Source organism: Aphelocoma coerulescens, chromosome 5 (assembly GCF_041296385.1).
Source record: "Aphelocoma coerulescens isolate FSJ_1873_10779 chromosome 5, UR_Acoe_1.0, whole genome shotgun sequence".
Classification (NCBI taxonomy): Eukaryota; Metazoa; Chordata; class Aves; order Passeriformes; family Corvidae; genus Aphelocoma; species Aphelocoma coerulescens.
Genome location: NC_091019.1, coordinates 6368920 through 6391049, shown reverse-complemented (window position 1 = coordinate 6391049; position 22130 = coordinate 6368920). Strand labels below are relative to the sequence as shown.

Here is a 22130-nt window from a genome sequence, read left to right as displayed (position 1 = left end):
GCTGTGTGCTCAGAATTCTCTCCTAATCATTACAGACATGATGGGAAATTCAAAAAATGTCAAGTAACAGAAGGCAGCATGACAGCATTCAGGACGAGGGAAAAAAAGGAAAAGTAGAAATTGGTCACTGTTGTTTAGTGTGACTAGGTTTCTATTTTAGTCTAAACTTACTCCGAAGCAGGGGGCAGGGGTGTTTTAAACAAGAGAATACAGAATGAGAAACTCTGAAATGATTTACAAGTTGTACCTTCATATCAATACACTGGATAAATTTTACACCTAGACAAGTTTCTAACAATTCAAACATTAAACAAGAAACAGCCAAAGACAGGATGGGTATATAAGAGTATTTTAAAAACTACCTCTGGGAACTGACAAAGTTAATAGTAGTTTATGTATCTTCAAAGCCTCAAAGCATTGTTTAATAATTGTGTCTCAGGTGATCTTTAATTTTCTCCACTGAAGATGATTCATCTCACTCAACCCCTCCAAGCTCACTGTATTCAATTCCAGATCATTTGTCTGTTCTGAAAATGGTTTTTGCAAAGGTAAAAACCCACACGTAGACTAATGGCTTCACTGAAAGAAAAAAAATTACATTGTGTATACAAAACACATTAAAATATTAGCTATATTAAAATATATATATATAACTTATATAAGTTAGGCAGATGTTTGAATTAAAGTATCACAAGCAAACCTTGCTCAACCCTCTGGGGATGAATATTCCAAAACCTTTCTTAATTACTGCATCACACACCTTTTTCCAGGGGGCTCCTGTCTCACAGTCAGTGCACAAAGGAAAGAACAAAGTAAAAACTATTTAACAAACAAGGATCCTAAGTTTTGCTTTATTTTTATTGTTCAAGGCTCACCTTGAACAGTAAATCTACCATATTCAAATCCTCCTCTGAAGGCAGAACACACCATGACCAAGCTAATTATTCCAGCACAGTATCTGAGCCTTCTACAAATATTAATGAATTCTCCATACCACTGTTGTTAGAGAAAAGGGCATTAGCACCTCAATTTTACAGGTGAGCGACACAGCAAAAGTAAGGTTCTAATTCACCAACACAAACCCCCACACTATCCAAGCTGCATCCTCCAAAAACACTTGTTAAATAGCAGCACACTTGTCAAATACCACGGGTGCTTTACAGCCACATCAAACCTAAACTTTCTGTGTTTTTCCCGATCATGCTGCCCTAATGCAGCCTGTACCATAAGCAAACCTTTACCTAACTCTACTCCCCTGGTCCAAGGCTGCAGTCTTTGTGTTTCCCATCCAGGCCACTGCCTCTCTCTCTCCAGGCTGCTTCTCCTAGCTGCTGTGCACAGCTCCCCTTACCATGCTCTTGATGCCTGCACCTCTCTCCCTTCTTCCTCAAGTTAAAGTCCTTGTATCATCCTTGTCACAATTTTCCTGCCTGGCCATCACCTGCTTCCTTCTTGGCCTGCAGCTCCTCCATACAGCTCTTTCTCACCTCTCCCCTCCCCACGCCCATCTGAGGCCATTTCCTTGCCCTGCCTCTCAGAGTTCACCTCATCCAGCTGCTTCCACCCATGTGCCCAGCACCAGCCTGTGTCACTCCTGGCTCTCAGGGGAGCCTGTTCATCCCAACCATGTCATTGTCACTCAGTCCTCGTCCCTAGACCTCCAGCTTTCACCCCCCTCATTCCCAGCTTCTACAGAGGGAAGAAGGGGTGAAAAGCAGGGAAGGAAGGGGTGAAAGCAAGACAAGCACTCAAGACCCCAAGAAGAGATCAAGGCCTGCTGGTGGACACAAGCCCAGAAACCATCTCCATCAGAGAAGTCACAGTTTCCTCCATCCTGCTGGGTGCAGTCAGCCCAGCTGTTGGCATCCTATTTAAATTCTCATTTTAGCTGTGCTTCACAGAGCAGCTCTGACAAAGGGCTAATGCCTCTGTCAACACTCTGGGATGGTAGGCAGCTGCCATGGCTCCTAAGGACCAGGCTGGAGCTTGGTAAAACAAGGGAACATCTCAAGGGATGGGTGTGAAGCACCAGTGAGGATATCACTCTCCAAAGGATGGGCTGGGCCCTATTTCTCACAACCCCACAAGTCTCCATCATTACCAGACGCACACTGGTAAGAGAGGTGCCCATGGCTGCCTTCAGAGCCAGCCAGCCCTGAAAGCAGATCAGCTTTGAGTAAACCACCAATTCTGCCATGCCCAGGTGAGAGAGGGATTCTCAGAAGGGACACCTCAGTGGAAGACAAGAGAAACAGCCAAAATTAAGCACCAAGGAATGTTACCGCATGACGGGGGCAAGAGGCTGATCCACACCTCAGGTGTCAAGGCGTTTTTACTGACACATACAAAAGCTTTTTATCTGATGGCAGCTGCCTCTCCCTCATGAACTCCCAGGAGGCCCAGGACAGGCATCCCACAGGCAACATGGAGTAAAACCCCAAATTTACTCACCCCTGTAGGAACCAGAGTAGGCCTACACAGCATGACGCAGCAATGGCAAAATACCTCACTCTGACATTTCAAAAATAAAATAAAAGCTCACAAGTTCAAGGAGCTTGCAGAGTTTCCATGAAGATAAACCTGTGTGGTGTGATGAGCTGCAGGACACCCCTGTGAGGGGATGTACTGCTGGTTCTGGCCAGACCCACCTCAGAGAACAGTCCAGTCCCTCGCCCAGGCCAGGAGTAACTCAGGGAAAGTGTATTTTAAAAGGGAAAAAAAAAAAAATCTTGTCCAGCTGGAGGGGAGCAGCTGCGCAGGCACACAGCCACAAGTCCAAGTGACAGTGGGTAATACCTGGTTAAAAAAAAAAAAAAAATAATAAACAGACACTCCTTTCCAACAGTGCAAGGGTCATCAGCTGCTTTGCCAACTGTCCCAAAGCACATGAAGGAAGGGGCTGCCAGCAGCCTCAGGTGTGCCCAGAGAGTCTGCCCCAAAAGCCCCAGCACTCCCACAAGGTGGGATATCCAGATACACCATCATGGCAAAAGATACTAGAGCTACTCTCTCCTGTGACAGCTGAAAGCAGAACTAAGATTTCCAGCCACCCATGTTGTGCCTTCCTAATTTTTCTGCTACTGCAATATTTCTGCTCTGTAAAAACAACACTGCTGATACTTAATATTTCCTATAAACATAGCAGGAGAGATCCCACGGAAAGCAATGACTCTTGTCTCATTATCTCACATAAAGAGGGACTGACGCCTGAATTCCAAAATTAAAAGTTTATCTCTCCTGCTCACTGCAGACCTCCCACCACCTGCCCCAGGAAGAGTAATGACATGTTTCCTCCCTCAGCTGTTATCTGCTCCCTCTCATCCAGTCCTTGGCTATTTTCTGAGCTCTGCAGCTCACACACCTTGCACATTATGCTGGCATAACAGAGTTTAACACTTGAAGTGGATTAAAACTTTGGCCATAGTACCCAGGCCACTGAGACTGAGGGTGAGAAGTTCAGCACAGATGGACAAAGGCAGCAGCCTTCACCTGGCCTTGGAATTCAGTGAGCACAGCTCAGTGCTGAGCTGCTGCCCCAAGCACATCACCAGGGCACAAACATATGCTGAGGACTATCCTACCAGAAGCAGAGCTAGCATGCCTGAAATAAAGGATATGTGCCCACTCCTGATGATAAGATCAACTTAGGCAATTGCTCTTATCCACCAAAACATGGCAGAGCTGGCCAGCATTCAAACCTCTTTCAGTTTGGCACTGCAAAACTTGACTTCTTGGACTGAGATTCCTGGAGTGGGATCTGGAAACACTTCTACTCTCTAAGTGAGGAATTAGTCTAGAAAAAGTCAGGATTCATAAAACACTGAAGGAAAACACCAACAGAGAGGACTGCACTTCATCTGGAAGCTCAGGAGAGTCTTCCGGGAGGCACCTCTACCCATCTTAGAAGTGCAGCTTTGATCTCTCTTTTGGCCTGAAGCAGGACAGTCCTTTTGTTTCAGGAACTCAGCAAGTTTCACTCTTCTTTGCACAAAAACACTGCCTTTCCCTGTGCTTTAAGATACTTGTTATTTTTTCACCTCTCCTGTTGGAGCCGTGATGGCACAGAAAAGAACTCAGCAGTCTCTAGTACAAAGTGGGAATAAGGAACATGACTGAACTCTGTGCTGCAGGAGCTCCAGGCCAGGTGTTTCTCTTAGAAATCCAGTGGGTGTTTAATACAAGTCAAGAAACGGTCAAGAACAAAGCACTGTGTATCTCTAGACTTTGAACAGTACTTGGTGGTTCCTTTTGCTGAGTGCTAAACATAGTATACATAGTAAAAAGACCATTCCTAATTTAAAGGCTAAGTTGAAAAATACTGCCAGATTGCTAGGAAAGGAAACAGCAAAGCCTTAATAAACTTTCGGGGGTGGGGGGAAACTGTTTTTTAAGTAAAGGCTTTAAGTGTCTGTTAGCTCAAAAGAGATGTTGCAGGAAGAATTAAAAAGAAATAGGCAGAGCTGGCAGGTTGCAAAAATTTTACTTCCACAACAGGAACTGAACATGGAACAAAAGTTAGATGGGTTAAAGTAATCACATAATTTAACAACTAGGCTAGAAACTGGTCTCAGTCTATCTAGAAACAAGATGACCACTTAACATCCTCTTGCGTTATTTATCATCAGAGCTTTCCTCTGCCACTGACCTCAAGAGCCTGATAAGTCAGAGTCGGGACAAGCCCTACTTCCCTGCTATCTGAAACAGAGAACAGGACTGAGCCCCATCAAAGGAGCCATAGCTCAGGGTTTCTCAATGTACTACAATTTACATGATAATCCTGTTCTGATCCTGTAAATTTGTCATGTCTCTAAGATACTATTTACAGATGTCTTACGTTCAATGTTTGCAAGATGTTATTGTAAGGCATTAGGCGAAAAATTCATATTTCCCATATGTTTCTTTGAGGCAGATTTTCCACCCACCCCCAGAACCATTTCCTTGAATTCACTGGCCTCATGGTCGGAGATAGGGGTCAGACATCAGGATCCTGGGTGCCCCATTCCCCAAGAGCACTCTGGTCAAGCATCTCCACTTGCTCTCCTTTGTCCCTTCATGCTAGAGCAACTCATCTGCCCACAAAGACATTTTTCCCCACTCTTGTGTGTATAAAACACACATAATTAAGACCCCACAATGTTAGGGATCTTAAGAATCAGACTGTTTGCAGAGTTGCAATTATGACTTACATTTCTACATTTCCTCTAATTCACACTGTCAGCACTTACACTGCTTTTTTAAATTTCTTCATCCCCATTTGAACTGAAACATACAAATAACGGAACTGAACAATCAAAAATCCAGCTGAAATACTCTAACAATCAAAGTCCATGCCCAGCAGGACCACTCAGATGACCACACTTAATTATAGGTTTCTATGGTTTTCTGAATTAGGAACAGATTTGCTTGCCCAAAGGCAGCCCACATCTCTCAATTGCCACTTTGGTTCTACCACGCTGTCACACAATTTGCAACAGAGCTGAATTTGTTTCTTTGCCTATAAAGCTGCTTCACACAGAAATCTGAGGTTTGGCTGTTAGTATCAATATTACTAAAAAATCAGAATACTTCACCAGCTTCACTGGGATGGTCTCAGACTGAAATCACAAACTCTCCAGGGAAAAGAGTCTTTCTACATTTTCTCTAGGATAAATTAAATCATGACATCACTCCCCAGAAACTACATAACAAACAGTATGTCACTTACTGTAAGAGATCAAAAGCCTAATTAAAAATAATAGTTACTCTTTCTTTTGTGCATATCTTCATATCATGCCCCTTTTTCATTTCCTCTTTTTGCCTCTAAAGGCAACTGAAAGAATGCTCAAAACTTATAGAGCTTTCTCTTTCAAATAGTTTAATTCACAGAAAAAGAATCTCACTTAGGAGAACATTCCATATTTTCACTTACCCTGGACATGTAACTGTCCGGGTTGGGGAAAAATTACCATTTCTCTACCTCAAAGATGTAAACTTGCTGGGACATGCAAAAGAACACCTTCAGTTTTAACAGCTCCAGTATAGCCATCTCACAAGACAGAAAATATTCCATGGGGAACTTTTATGTAAGCTCAGAGCCCTGATACATTGTTGTCAAAGGTAGCAGGCAAAACTGTCACTGTAAAAACCACATGCCAAAGAACATACAAACTCTTTTTATTTCCTAAACTAGGGAATCCTCAGCAGTGAAAGCCTGCTAGGGAAGAGGTCTTGTAATGTCGCTCCATGTGCAGTAATCGTGCTGCCAGGTGAACCAGGTCCAGCCCTGCCCAGAGGCTCCAAGGGCACACTGCAGCAGTGGGGCACAGCAAGGCACAGCAAGGCACAGCACACATGACCTGCTCACACGTGGTAAGGACAAACCAGAGCAGAGCTGTGCTGAGAGGACCACATCTTCCAGGCAGGAATAGCTGGTCCAAGAGGATACAGTAATTCTGAAACTAAGCACTGACTTCTAGACTCTCCTCTCCTCTGGGAGTGTCATGTTGGACAAGGGGTTTTTTTGTAAAGGGAGAAAGTATTACTTCTAACTTCAACATAGCAATCGTCCATACATTGCTCCGAGTTCTATATTGGTTTTACTGTATGGCAAGGTAAAAATCAAACCAGGAGTATCTCCTGGTTCCAGCCAAAGGACCTGGCACACAGCCAGACTGTAGTTGTACAGTAAGTCACCTCTGTGACTTAAAAAGGGAATGCATGCAGCTGCCAACATACAGCTGACATTTAACAAATAACAGATAGGAACAAGAAGGGAAGAAGACAACAGGGCAGCCTCAGACTTCCATCCCAGCTGACAGCAAAGGCCTTCAGTCTTTTCACGACCCAAGGGCTGATGAGCTTTACTGAAGAGTCATTTTCCTGAGCCACCTTCCAGGAAGTTTTACACTAGAGGTGATACTCAAGCACAGGGCTGTTCCGCGCAAGAAGAGCTTCTGTTCTGGGAATTTAAAAAAGCTTTATTTACCTAACTACAGTCTTCACATTGTTTATTCATTTCATACAGTGAATGTTTGTTTATTGCTTCCCATGAACATTTATCTTTCAGTTTACCTGTTCATATGAATTTTGTAAGTTCCACCTTTTTTACACCAGTTCCTAAACTACAGGTGGGCAACTCCAAGGAGAAAATAAGAGAATAAACAAAACATCTTCGCCATTAACCTTTCAAAGCTGCTTTCAGTCGCAATGGTCTCAATCCAAGTCCTGACAAACACATCTTGGACTTCTTCCCTACAGCTCTGACCACCAGTCTGAAAACTCACCACAACAGCTCATCAGCATGGTTGCAATTAACTGCATGGAACAGCAATTGGAATTATTAACATATTTAGGCCACTGCAGTTCTTAGAGGAATGACTATACTTTAATACTGTTTGTACATAATACACAAACCTGGAGTCAGGGTATCAAAAGAAAAACAACTGATATCTTTAAATGAAAGGAGTCAATGCTGCTCTTCTGGACACTAATTTGGGAATCAGTGAAAATTAAGCTCCTTGTATCATAAAAGACAGGAAACAAATCCTGAGGTGTTCTCCAGAAGTCTCTCTGCTCTGACTCCTAAACTGGTCTTGGCCAGATAAAGAATGAACTAAGATTAGAGACCCACTTCCTTTATTACTTACAGTAAAGTCAGCTTGGACTGCAGATCCAGAACTGAAGCTAAATGAGATCATAATCATTTGCCTCTAAAAACAGCTACAGAAGATAGATATGAAAAAGGGAGACACTAACATGCACATTTCAACACTGAGAAAAGCACAGTAAAGAAAAAACATAGGAAGTCTCCACAATAAAAATGTTCCCAATTGTGCTTTAATTCCCATGTTAATCTCAAGTCATAGAAATGTCCTTCTTGCCTAATCAGTATATCGTAGCAACTCACTGCTTCCACTCCTTGGGACATTGTCCCTTAATCTAGACCTTACTTAAATACATTGTAAAACTACATCCAGAATTTCACTCAGTAAAAATACAAACAAAACCAATGTCACTTTAAAACATTTCACAAACTTTATGTTAGAAGATTTAATGAAGGGAGAAGAAAAAAAAAAAAAATCACAATTCAAAGTGACTTATCCTGTCCTTGATACTCAGCTTGGACAGTTAAATACAAAAGCGTTCTATTTGGCCACTTTAGCAGTTTTCACAAAGTTGATGAAAGACCTGCTACATTACCAATCAGTGTCAACACATTAAATGCCTTCTCATAGTTACACAGCTTTACTGTGTGTCTCTCTGCATGTATATGATCACAGAGGAAAAAAACAAAAGAACACAACGAAGTCCATCCCTTGGAACCACTCAGACATATTTAGTGAGAAATAAATATTGGGCAGCATTGAAAACCTACCCAGAAATATTTCCCTAAATATTCCTTGCAACTACCTGACAACACACACAGACAAGAGTATCATCTGTACTTCAAGAACTAAATCAAATAAATAGAAATGAAAGAAAGCACCAGTTAAGTAAGACCACCATTACAGGGAATCAGTTAAACATCAAAGCTCTTATGACCTCATGCAGACAGAAGCGAGATAAGAAAATTGAAGATATTTCTCTCACCTTGGAATAAAAATGCTTTGCTGGCATTGTGTAGTCCTGACACTTGTGTTACCCCCAGGGTTGTGTTCACCAGATCCAGCTCTGTGATGATATCAATTTGTAAGTCAGGATCCATTCCAAATCCTACAGCTGTTGGAGGCAGAGAGCGTTAGATCAATTTTTATTTCAAATCACGTAATGCAAAGAACAGAGAAGAGTACCTAGCACAGACATTTCTAGTACCTTCCCACTCACACACACACTGTACACAGTAATTACTTATAAGACAGTGGCTCTGCTGCAGGAAAGAGAATATATTCTATTCCAAGTCTTTCAATTAAACTATTTCCTTCCCAGAGATTCTTACTACACACGTGTTAAAACATTCTAAAACTGATATATTTATCCAGTATCTTCATAAGGTGAAAGAGTAATAAATAAAGGAAAACATAACCACCTATGTAAAACGATGAGAGAGATTTGCTGCATTCATCTATTGGCCACACTATTTCCAGGGAAATGTAAGGACTGAAAATTCCTCTCACATTTCCTACCTAGCTGCAACCAACTGACCAGGCCACAGCTCATAGCCTAAATGTAATCCATTTTCCCAGCTGGACCAAAGGACCCTGGAGGAGATATGGTAGCAGGGCAAATAACACCATCCTGTAGACTAAGAGCCTTGGGTGACTCACCAAAGTGTTTGATATTGCTTCTGGAGCACACCTCTGTTGTTGCCAAAGCCTACCTACAAACAGCAGATATTCACTGACCCAAACCAGCTGCAGCACCTCTGGGCTGTGGGAGAGCCTACTGGAAAAGTACAAACCTAAACCTGAAATTCATAAAAGGCTTATGCCCAGGAAATGCCTGAGTACTCTTCAATCTGGTAGGGACCTGATGGGATGGGCAGAAAAGACACAAACTCCACAAGTTTGAAAATGCCATGTTGATGAGCTCAGGGCAGCTTAATGGTTAGCACACCAAATTCATCAAACATACCTCCTTTTTTCCAGGGATGGGAAGAGGTCAGCCTGACCTCAGTGTTTCTCTCAACACAGCAGTTAAGAGGGACGTGAGATCTGCCTGAGACACAGGTCAAACACCTCATGTGGAATCCAAACACTTTCCTAAATGAAATTTTTCAGTAACATCGTTAGTAACAGGAACAGGCTCCAAGAATGAAATCCTGACACAGCTGAAGTCAATGGTAAAAGTCCCATTGACTTCCATGGAGCAAGGACATTACCTGTAAGGCATGTCCAGATTGATTTCCACTAAGTAGACTTCACACTTAGGTCTAAATTGATTGATTTGTTATTCCAGGACTATACTTCTGGATCATTTAAGCAGCAAGTAATCTAGTTCGATTCTTTGAAAGGCTCTGAGAAACTACTGAGGTGTACAGAACGAACAAGAAGTTACATATACTACTCATAAATCTTCTGTACTCCAGCACTTTTTCTTTTTCTCAAGGATTAAAAGTTGTTGGAATAACATGTTGTGCTAACATAGAGGATTCTACTCCACAAGAGACAGAGCAGTAAAAAATACTGAAAACACAGCTTTAGGAGGTCTCTAGCAACCTTACTCTAGAAAGAAAATTAACATCTAGAGGCATCTGATGGAACTGAAGCTCCAAGAGTGTTGACGCATCCATACATACACAGTGCTTTCATAAGGATATGGGGATAAACACCTTTTTTAGAAAATTGGAATTGGAGAATATTAGAGAACCCAGATAAACTTCTCCAAAGGTAAAAGCTTCCCAGATAATCAGCAACATCATCAGGCTTTTAGTACTATCTTTGACTTCCACCCTAGACACTCAGGCACTGAATGACCACAACTGATACTGTCCACATTGGTGCACCAAGAACACCTTTCCCTCCTGGAATAAAGACCAGCACCAAAACAAGAAAGGACTTGTTATTCTTCTAAGGTTTTCATTCAACAGAAAAGCAGCACAATGTAAATGGTGTGAACTTACCTATCAGCAAAGACAAGTGTTTGCCGTCCCTGTGAGAAACAAGGGTATGCTGTCCCTCATTAGAAAGGGGTTACATCTATTCAGATCAGCAATAATCTACTAATATGAAGGGAGGTCAAGTAGGTACTAAAACTTGCTCAACAGAAAGGACAAGCTGTGTTCAGTAAGACAAATCTCAACCCCATTTAAGTGAAAGCTCTGTCACAGCCATCAACAGGGTGGGGACAGAAACCACAGCGAGCAAGTATAGGCACTCCCATAAATCACAGTAGCTTCACTGCTCTATTAAAGCTGTTCATTCCAGCCTGAATACCCAAGGCTCAACAAGTATACATCACTGTAGCTCCACAGGTTTCAATTTATGCCAGTGAAGGACCTTGTGTGACAGCTTCGGTGTTCTCCCTCCCAGCTTTTAAAATACTTTCGAAAAAAGAGACCATTTCTAATGTCACAGTAACTATTTAGCAAGAGTCTACACTGCTTTAAATACCTAATCATTTTCCTGAGCTGGGTCTTCAAACGGCAGCAGGCACTCAAAAACCTAGTTAATAATTAATAAACAACAAATCAGCAGCTTCAGTATGATAACCAAGTCTCCTTTTCCCCTGTGGTCTCCCCCAGTCTATCAGACAGATACCACAGGCATATCAACCACACTTGCATCTAGTATTTTATGCTGTCTCTCTTCAGGGGAACAAGCAGCTGGAATTACCATCTCTTTCTGAAGTAAAAATTAAGCATCAAGCCGTCTGCTCTCACTGGAGAGCTGTGCAACGCCTGGGCCCGATTCTGGATGATGTTGCTTTCAATTCCTATTTAAAGTAATTGGGCCATTTCCCTTCAATCAGTGGCTTACACAAGCAACACTCCAAATGCTTCAGGCAGGTGGGCGGGAGTAAAAATCATCTCAGGACTTGGTGGATTCGGCCCAATGTGAACTGAAGGCACTACAGTAGATTAGAGGATTAAGCCATATAATTATGAATGATGTCACTAGGAAATCCCTAAAAGAAATTAATTCTGCCTTACAGCTCTGACAGCTTTTATTCTCTGCTTCTGCCTTTATCACCTACACCCAAGCACCAGCAATCATGCCACGCTCCATCTAGCTAATGTGCAGCCATGCAACATATGGAGCACATTTATAATCTCCTCGACATGTGTAACGTGCTATTTGGGGATGGAAAAACTTTTACTTAAAGCACACTCAACACAACCAAGCCATTTGCACGTACCCACGTGAAAACATTCAAATGGTAAAGAAGAGGCATTTTGCTCTTTCCTCTCACAACTTCAGTGGCAATTGTTGCATACAAAGAACTTTCCGAGTAGTAGAGTTTTGGGTCCTGTTGACCATTTAAAGTCTCTGTGTGCACTATCAGGGGTAACACCACTATGAAAGGGACGGGCGGTATTTTCTTCCAACTATTTTTACGCCGCATGTCTCTGTAGGTTTTGATGAGGTTATAATTACTATAAGGATTTAATTATAAAACATTAATTCCTTTGCACTTCTGATAATTGTGCCGGGTGATTTCCTTGAGAATAGCTACAAGCGCCACGGCGAAACGTGCCCCTCAGCAGCTCCAACCGAGGAGGAGCGGTACCCGGGGACCAAGAACAAAGCCTTCGCAAGGAACAAGAAGCGGTACTTGGGTCGCGCAAGGCTGGAGAGATACCGGAGCCGGCACGGCACCGGCTGGAATAACGCGCTCGCAGCCGCATCCCGCCCGTACCGCCGCGCCCCCCGCCCGGTACCGCGGGCAGCTCCGCGCACCGCCCAGACAGAGCCCGGGGCCGCCACCGCGCTCCGCCCGCCCGGACCCCGCGCCGCCCGCCGCTCTCCCGCTCCCCGCGGGGCGCAGCCCGCACGCCGCTCTCGCAAAACTTTCCCACGCCTGCCCCCAGCCCCGCGGAGCGCCCGCCCCGCCGGGGCCGAGCCCGGCTGCGCCCCGCGGAGCCCCGCGCCCGCCCCGCTCGGCGCAGCGGGGGATGCCCGGCCCCGCCGCGGCGCCTGCCGGCACGGCCGGGGCGGCTCCCGCTCCCCGCCGCCTCCCCGCAAAGTTTCCGCCCGCCGCCGGCACACTCCGGGCGGCAGCCCGGCCCTCGCTCCCCGGGGAGGCGGCCGGGGCGGACACCTGCCCCGCCACGGACCCCGGCCCAGCCCCTCACCTGCCCCGGCGGCGGCCGCACACGCCCAGAGGAGCAGGAGGAGACCCATCGGCGCGGCGCGGGCGGCGGCGCCCGCTCGCTCCCTCCCCGCCCGCCGGCAGCTGCTGCGGAGCCGCACCGAGCCCAGCGGAGCCGAGCGCAGCCTCCGACGCGCGGAGCGGCTCCGGCAGGAGGCGGCGGCGGCTCCGCCCGCTGCCCAGGCGCGGCCCCGACGCCCCCGCAGCGGGGGCTCCCCGCCCGCCCCCCGCCGTGACGCGCGGCCCCCCCGGGCCTCGCCAGCGCCGCCGCCCGGCCACGGCCGCGCACAGAGCGGAGCGGGGGAGCCCCGCGCGGCGCACCCGGCCCCGCTCCCCCGGAACGGGAACCCCCCGAGCGAGAGGTGCCCGCCGCCCGCTGCGGCACGTCCCGCGGCCCAGGCGGGTGCGAGGTGCGGCCGCGCAGCTCCGCCAGCGGCTCCAGGGCACCTTCCCCTTCTTCTCGGCGTAAGAATCAACCTTCATTAACTATTTACTCTTAGTAATAATTTATGCCACGTATGAATAAACACAAAGAAGTTCTGAGATATAATACAGAAACCTGTGCCATTCCTCGGCTTCTTGCATGTCCTTGCTGAACTCCTGTAACTGCGCTTTCATGTCTCTAACGTGTAAAAGGGAGGTAAAGTATTTAAAGATACTCGTGAGCCATATGAGAATCTGCTCTGATAGCTGTTCTAAAACCTGTCTTCAAATATTTCTTCGTTCCAGCCTTTTAATTTGGCTCGGTCCTTGGCAAGGAGCAGCGTACCACATGCCTCAGTTTTATGCAATGACTCTTCCCTGCAGAACACCTCATTTAATTTTGAAGGACAATTTACTGGCCCCAGATGATGTTCCCACCCTACCGAACAGGAGCAGAGTGAGATTTCCAGTTGATGTACAGTTCAAAGCCCCAGGATCATCCTCTCTGCTGCTTCCCCTCATCGTGATTTTGTGCTGCACAGTGCAGATTCCAGCCATCTTAAACGTTAAATAATAAGCTGTACATTTGGACAAAGTTAGGATGATACCATAAAAATCATGCCCATCTTAAGGGTGCAGTTGCATTTATACACATTTACATTGGCAAGAGCAAACAGTCTGACTTGGTTGCCTAATTACTTAATTAGTGAGATGTCTGGAAACAGCTGTTCCTGGCTGCCAGCAAGGTAATGCACTCCAGGAAACCTCTGGGGTGGCCACTCAGAAAGCACCTCAGTAATTTATCTCCAGTGTACCAAAACAACTTTTTTTCTTCGACTGTAACTTTGCAGCTTCTTCCCTTTGGCTAGGGTGCTCTGTTGTCAGCCACGGGGCTGACACACATGGTGTACAAGTGTGTGTGGATATACACCGACACTCTACATAACCATAGCAACAAGACAAAGAGGCAATGGTACCTCAGCACGTGAAGACACACCCCTCTATTCCATCCTGGAAACATCAGTGCTCTGCATAGCAGCTACTATCTGATTCTAGAGATTTCTTTTTGTGGAACAGGTCTGTATATCAAATTCTTATTAGCTTAGATCTGTTTGTGCTTATCTGGTAGTAAAACCTGTGTCTATCTAGACACCAAATTGAATCTAATTCAAGTTTTCCATTTTCCACTTGATGCAGAGTCTTAAGTGGATATACAATTTAAACTGGTTGTAGATGATTCTCAGACAGATCTGTTTAACCTAAGTCTGGATTAAATGTCGTTTATAAAAAAATTACTGTGGGTACATGCAAAAATTTGCACCATGGTATCAGCTGTAAAGCCCAGTTTCAAACACATCTTGAGCAATCTCATGGATAAAGAATATCCTAACCATTGCTGGTTTGTTCTTCTGTTCACCATAAGCATCCAAAAGCCCACAGGTACTGCACAAGTAGCACAAGCAGCTTGGTAAAAAGTGAGTGCTCTGAAAAAGGCTGGTCCCACAGTTGTGGCTCTTCCTGTAGTCCAGCTCAATGCCCAAATGATCACACATTTGGAGAGCATTTGGAGAGCACGTATGTTCAGCTGTTCATATGGAGAAAGTATAGGGAAAATGGATGGAAAACAAAAAATCCCCTTTTACAGCCAACACTATTCTTACACCTCCCCTAATGGCAGCAAATCATCTTCCTTTATGGCCAGAAAATCTGACCTTCTGATATGTTCTTATGGGAAGTATAAATAGCTGAAAAGCCTGACTTCCAGATAAGAATTAAAACTGTGTTCCTGAATATTCATAGCAATAAAAAAAAATCTGAAGGTACTTTTGCAATAGTGAAACGTTTGTCCTGGAAACTGAGCTGGATTTCAGCTCAGATAATACTCCTGTGAATATTGTTCTTGCACTCTCCGTTGGTCATTGAATGCATCTTGGTTTTGACCTAAATTATTGTGAAGTTGCTAACTGTGTGGTGTTAAACCACTAGTCCTGCCAGCCACAAAGCTTGTGACATTTTGTAGTTTGAGGAAGGATTTTTGGGCGGGCCCAGTGTCTCTCTGAGCAGTTGCAGGGCTGTCTGTGTGCCACAGCTAAAATGCAATTAAAAGCACTATTACTTCACGGGTACCTTAGCACGTGTGGGCTCAGTTGCCAGCTGCACTGCAAACGCTGGGAGACAGCAGTGCTTCCACCTGGGAAAAAGATAATATATATATAAGAAAAATAAGAAAAATAAAAGAAAAACAAAGCCCACCGCCTGTAGCTCATGGGGTAGAAAACCTCCTCGATTCACAAATAAGGCTTGCGTCCCTGGAAAGCCTGGCCGCACGGGGATACTTGAGATCCGTAAGAGCCAAGTTTGCTTTGCCGCCAGTAGAGGGCAAGAATTAGCAGCGCTTACACCCAATTGCTGTGAAGAGGAATAGGTGGAAAGGGAGGGGGGATTACTACGCGCCGTGTTTGCCTTACCCACTGACAAATACTTGTAAGGGACTATAGAATCAGTTCAGCAGGCTAAAAGTATCCACGTTAGAGTTTATAATTACATAAGTAACTAACAAATCCATCAGAGCGAAACGTTACAAAGAGAAATCATTTTTCTACTTCTGTACACAGTCATGGAGCAATACCTACTGCTCATTTTTTTTACTATTTTTAATTCCCAAACACATGGCTAGCTAATGTTCGAAGACTGAAAAGTCTAAACTAAACTTTACAGCTGAATAATCTATTTGGTGTAAGATGTGTCCTTCAACCTCCACACTGACCATAGGAATTTCAGCACCAAAAGAGTACAACTATTTCAGACTAAGCAGACCTGTGAGCACTGTAGTAGAACACGTGCCTTTCTTGCAGTTGTTAAGTAACATGCGTTGGTTTAAATTGTAGCCATGGTAAATCCATACAACCAAGTTAAAAGGACATGGATTTTTATCTGTTCCCATGAGTTTAAAGATTTGATGCAGTAGATGCCTAATGGTGACAGCAAATGACTGTCTCTTACTCCCAAAATCAGTGTGTTGTATCATTGACTTACGCTGGTTGATTTTGGGTGTTTGACACATTCCATATGCCTCAGTTTTTCCTCCTGAAAAGGGTATTAATGGCACTTAGCTTTCTCTCAGGACTCTCATGATGCTCGCTGGTAACTTTGGACTTCCCCAAAATGAAATCCACCTCCACAGATAACGTGCAAAGAGTGACTGTAGTCTCCCATCACCAGGTCCTACCAGCTCCTTTACCCACGCAGGCACAAAGTACCAGAAGTGGTGAAACAGTCCTGCCACTTAGCTATACAGCAGAGTCTTATGTAGCTTAGAGTCTTCAGGCTCAGACCCTCGCCTGAAATGAATCATGCACTTGGCACAGGTATCTCTTGTGTTACCACTTTTGATGGCACGTCCTGACATCGTGCTTCAGCTACTGTATTTGGGGAAAGTTTCTCTAAAGCTCGTGTCTGCCGACAGTGAAACAGGTTGGACAAGTACCATTTCCATAGCAGGGTGGGAAGGAAAGAATCTGCTTTCCAAATCAGTGTTGTGGCACATGGCCCTCACCACATGGCAGGAATTCAACTTCAAACACAAGGTACGATAACACCCGAAACTGTTCCTTACACTTTCCTTCTTCACTTGCTCCTCCTTTCAGCCTTCCATTTACATCTCCAGTAGATATGAACCTCTCCTGTTTTTAACAGTTAACAACGTTTGGGATGATTGAATTGATAGGATAAGAAGGATTTAAGCAAATCCAGTTGGTCCTCTGTTAAGCAATCAATTGTTCCACAAGGTACAGAACACTCAATAGCTAAGAAACCAGTCATTTAAATGATACTTGTTTCTGCAGCTGTGCAACATCCCCATTTCCCAGGAGGGCTGTTTCCAGTTGCTGCTCAATGTTTCTAACAATCAAATGGATCAATTCTGCAGATACCTTAAGGCTGTGTGTTAAGTAAGAATGATGTTTGTGGTGTGTGTTGGGTGGAGAAGGAGGTGGTGGAAAAAGAGACATTTCATTCACCAGAAAAGTTGATGTAATTTCTGTTTTAAACACTGGACATTTATTTAGAGTCTTTAGAGCCCATACATTATTGAATAATTTTAATTTATCACATCCAAATATATTAGGCAAATATATAATACAATAAATTGCATTTGTACACATAAATACAAAATTTGAGGTAGGGCCTCAAGAGTAATGATATCTGAAATTAACAACATACAGCAACATAATATGTACTACATGAGATATATATGATGCATTCTTTGTAACAATATATCTTTTGCACATACAGCTAATGCAAAAATTTTAATGATCTGGTTAGGGTACAAATCTTTATCCATAGGCAGCAGTACCCCATAGAATGCCTGTAAATATATATATATATATTTATATATGACATTACGCAAGTAATTAAGATTTAACCCATCAGCGATGGGTCTGTAATAAAGTGCCATAGGACACAGGGAGCAAATTCTCAGCTGGTGTAAATTGTCACAGCTCCAGACAAAGCTGTGACAGTTTATACCAGCCAAGCATCTACCTTACAAGGTAATACTACATAATATAAAGGACGGATAACAACATGTTTTAGTCAATTTTCCTAATAATGGAAGATAGCTATAAGGCAAATGGTTACCTGAAGATGTATTTAAATGTTATGGGCAAATAAAAATATTGCAAGCATTAAGATCCAACCTAGTTCTCACACTATGATAAACCCCTCAGGAAAACCTTCTCCCTTTAGTGATAGGCTGCCTGAGGGTGACAAAGGCAGAAATCCCCTCCCGCCTCAAGTCACCAACCTGAGCCCGTCAAGAATATCAAGCTCTGATCATCTTACAGGTACCTTATGTGCACACCATCTAACTACAAACCAAGCAACAAGTGTGTCTTGCAACAGCAGAACAGAGAAGCTTTCTGGGATGCCTCTGGTCAGAAAGCTCTGCTGTCTGCAACCCACAGTTCCTACAAGTCTGTCCTTGATTGCAAGAAGAATTGGAGCTGCAGAATAAGAAAAAAACAGGAGACCAATGACTGCCATGCATAAACATTGCTTTAACACAGGCAAAAAGAAGTCATATTATCCATACAACTGTACATAACAAAAAGACCAAAGGTATTTAAAATCAGTGTTGGAATTTGATGGCAAGAGCTAGTCACACAGTGTATCAGAAGCAATGATCTTCAGTGTGGAGGCACATCTAATGTGGTCAGTGGAGCAGAAACGAATCAAAAGACTACTTGGACTCAATTGAAACATCATATAAAGACAATCCAAGTCTTTCTCAATTAAAGGTCATTTTGTTAAACCCTTCTTTTGGAAACAAAGTGCTGCCTTGTCTAGCTGAAACACAGGTTTTGAACATTGCATATTAAAAACACTAGGAAGACCCCAAAGAATTTGAAGATGGCAAGCATTTGCATTAGGTATAATCTTTAATGCATACAATAATGCATCTCAGCTCATCCAGAAATTCAATTTAATTTCAAAGAAAAAATAGGCATCATAATTTCACCAAATTTAAACATTTTTTACTCACAAGATAGATAGATCTGAAAGTACATACATCACATTTTTACTAATATGGCTTTTTCCCCTCCTTTTTTTTCTTTTAAAGATCTTTACTGTTATGCTATTAGTTACTAAATTTATTTTTAGAAAATTATCAAAGTACATGCAAACTTTCCTTAGAACATGGTAAGTGAAGTGCATTCCCAAACTTCAAGGTAACATCTCAGTTAAAGAAGACACTGCTGGTTAATTTAATCTCAACTTTCAGATTTGAACAGTAAAATACTTTAGAAAAAGTCTCATGTGACCAAAAAAAACCCCTGCTTTTCACGTACAGTGAAGACTTCACATCTTCTGTGATTTTTATATGCATTTCTCCCCTTTTCCAAAGGTTTTTGCAAGCCTAGCTATGGGGTCAAAGCTGAAGACAAAGATCAGCTAGCAAAAAAATCACTATCATCTGTTTACAGAGTTTCAAATTCAAGCTTAATCCTGTGCTAATGACTTAGCAGGCACAGGAACAACATCTAAATTAAAAGCAAGCAGATTAATTACATAAATCATGGAAAGCAATTCAGTTGCAATTTCACATGCAGTCTGGTTTGGTAATCCAAGCCAAAAGATATCATACCCCAGCAGTATTATTTCAAATGATATCTCTTTCATAATTCAGGTAGGCAGTAACTGACATCCTTACACTGAGGGAACTTTATGGCAATGAGTTAATCCCAGTTCCAGTGCAAGCCTTGAGACAAGCTGCTAAGTGAAAGGATTCAGTACTCTCAAACTATTCGACTGTGTTTTCTCTTTTTCAAAGAGGACCAAACCTATGGGTATTTGTTATATTTGTTGTTGGGTTTTAGTGACAGCAGTGGCGAAGGCAAACTGGCTTGGACTCCAAAAATCAAACCGAGGTGCGAGTCAATATTGGTCAAGAGAGACCCAAAGTGATTTATCCCAACAGAAATGAGTAATTCCCAAGAGAGGTGCTGACTTAGAATCATGGAATCATTAGGTTCCTTTCTGCACCCAGGGAAGGTCCCTCAGCCCCACCTAGATGTGGTAACCAAATTTCCAGCTCATCCTTGTAGACCTTCATGAGGTCAAACAGAGCACGGCTTCTCAAACCTGCCTCTGTCAGGAAAATTAAAGCCAGAAGAATAGCATGTCTTTTACTAAAACAGCAGGCAAAGCTGAAGGAAGGGGGAACAGCTTTAAGGCAGAGAAGCTCACAGGAGGGTCCTGTCTTGCTGCTGTGTGAGACAGGGACCAACAAGAGCCCGTGGAGCAGAGATTCAGGCGTCAGTGTAAAATATTGTGGAATCTGCCCTCCCTGCCCTGGGTGACAACCCCTGCTAGTGCTTCACTTGTCCTGTGTGAGGATTAAAGGTCTCCAGCAGTGCCTAGAACTGGCAACACTAATTGCCCCATGAAAGAGGAAGTTCAGCAAAATGAGTAATATATTTCATATACATATATATATACACACACACAGAGAAAAGGAGTTAACAATTTGTGGAAGTGTTACTGTAAAGTTTAGTTTTTTGTTTTCTTCAACGGGATGAAACAACACACCTACTGATCTACGGACACACATGAACTGAGGATTTACCTGAGACCCTGTAATATGAAGACAGACAGACAAAAGAACGGGATAAAAACAGCCCCTGAAAGGAAAGAACATTTACAGGCTACTACAGTAGTGTCTGTGGGGAGGAAAAAACTGGCTAAACTACTAAGCTCATCATTTCTACACTGATTGGTAAGATATTTATAGGGACAAAAACATCACTAGCACACACTGCATGAACACTGATCACTGTTAAAAAATATCGTATATGTATGTATAGGATATAACAAGATAATAAATGTTAATTTTGCCAATTATTGAAGATATATTTTTCTCCCTCATTCTAGTGCATTTACAATAAGTTGGGCTGATTTTCTATTTAGGTAAATAAATGTACTCTTAAAAAGCTCTATTTTTTACTCTGCCCAATAGGTAACAAAACTATATAAGTCTAATATTCATATGACTGCTTATATCTGATTTCTAAAATGTAATGATTTAGGATGTCCTAGTGCTATGCAATGTTATGATGGCCATCTACTAAATTGTCCTCTCCCCCCAACCCTTGCATTTTCTAGATCTAATGTTGCATCTGTATGGATGACTGTAGTGGTTAATTATTGTGGATTTGGGGGTTTTTATTTAATGCAAATGTTTTAATGGAAAAAATACCCTATGCACGTTTCAGAGAGAATACTGCTTTGAAGAATTTACGTGCTATATATATAATATATAGACAAGTGGGGTCCTGCTATTTCCCCATTGGTTGAAAGAGAAGAATACACCATCTAAAGGTTACAGGTTATATAAAGATGCTTATAGGCAAATTAATGGGGAGTCACAAAGTTGAACAGCACATCTAACTTCTAATAACTGTTTTCAGGTGGTAACTAGACTACACTTACCACTGTAAGAATACAAAGTTAGGCACAAATTATATGATGGCTTCTTGAGGAGATACTGTAAACAAAAGCAGAGAAACAAGGAAAATTATGTTCAGAGTATTGGAGTAAAGTGAGTAAAACCACAGGTGCACTTGGAGTGGAGCAAGTTTTCAGACACTTTGTATAACTGAGGCATTCCTAGTTGAAATGACAGATATCAAATTATCAAATGAAACATATGACAGGACTTTAAGCAGTGATGCCCATACAACTAATTCTGGCACCATTTCCAAACCACTTCTAGACTCAAATGCAGTTTAGTCCCGGTCTCAGTTGATCATTTTTAAAGATTTTGTTCTTATTTTTCTACTTGAAAAGATCAAATGGATTATCCTGCTTCTGTTCTCACCCCACATATTGCTTCCTGGTGTGCTGTTTCAAGGGTCTCCACTTGTTTAATTAACTTAACAATCTCTCCAAGTTAGTATAAATCATAAAGGAGGTGCGCAGACCTGATGGGCCAAGGTTGTCTGTCAGTGTAGAAAAAGCAACCCCATTGCTATAGGAGCCTTATGCTGGATTTACATCAGGGCTTCAGGAGATCCTTGCTCACTTCCATCATATTTGAGGGCTGAACCTTCCTTGGAACACACTGGTAGCAAAAGCCTAGTTCCATCACAGCCACCTGCTACAAGGGTGCTTGTGGGAAATGGGTCAAACTGCGCACATCATTTTCTCTTAAGATTTTTAGGTTTGGTTTTGTTTATTCCTACATCACCTGACAACACCTGGTTATGTCACCTGTCCCACACAGGGCTTTTGCTGTGTCACCAGGTACAGAACACGTCATGGGCATCACCTACACCTGGAAGTGGTCTAGTTAGGCCTTCCCTACAGCATGCAACAGTAAATCCTGCTTTCCTAAGCAACCACTTTCAGGCACTGCGGAAAAGAAAAGAAGAAACAGTGGGGGGAAAAAAATCAGAGAAGGCTGACAATGTTGTTGCCACCCT

General features: G+C 43.1%; 1 protein-coding gene across 4 annotated transcripts in view; it reads right to left on the bottom strand.

The window, feature by feature from the left end:
- Nucleotides 1-14214, bottom strand: part of NELL1 (neural EGFL like 1) — a 298289-nt gene extending 284075 nt beyond the window's left edge. For 3 of the 4 annotated variants that reach the window (XM_069016456.1, XM_069016458.1, XM_069016457.1), the window contains exons 1-2: nt 13593-14214; nt 8569-8697 (exon numbers count right to left, since the gene is read on the bottom strand). In XM_069016456.1, coding sequence (XP_068872557.1) covers nt 8569-8697; nt 13593-13707 — 244 coding nt within the window. In that variant the 5' untranslated portion in view covers nt 13708-14214. Of the gene's footprint in view, nt 1-8568; nt 8698-12709; nt 12874-13592 lie in introns of those variants that run through there. The other variant, XM_069016459.1, reaches the window with a different exon arrangement.
- Between the last annotated feature and the right edge of the window lie 7916 nt (nt 14215-22130).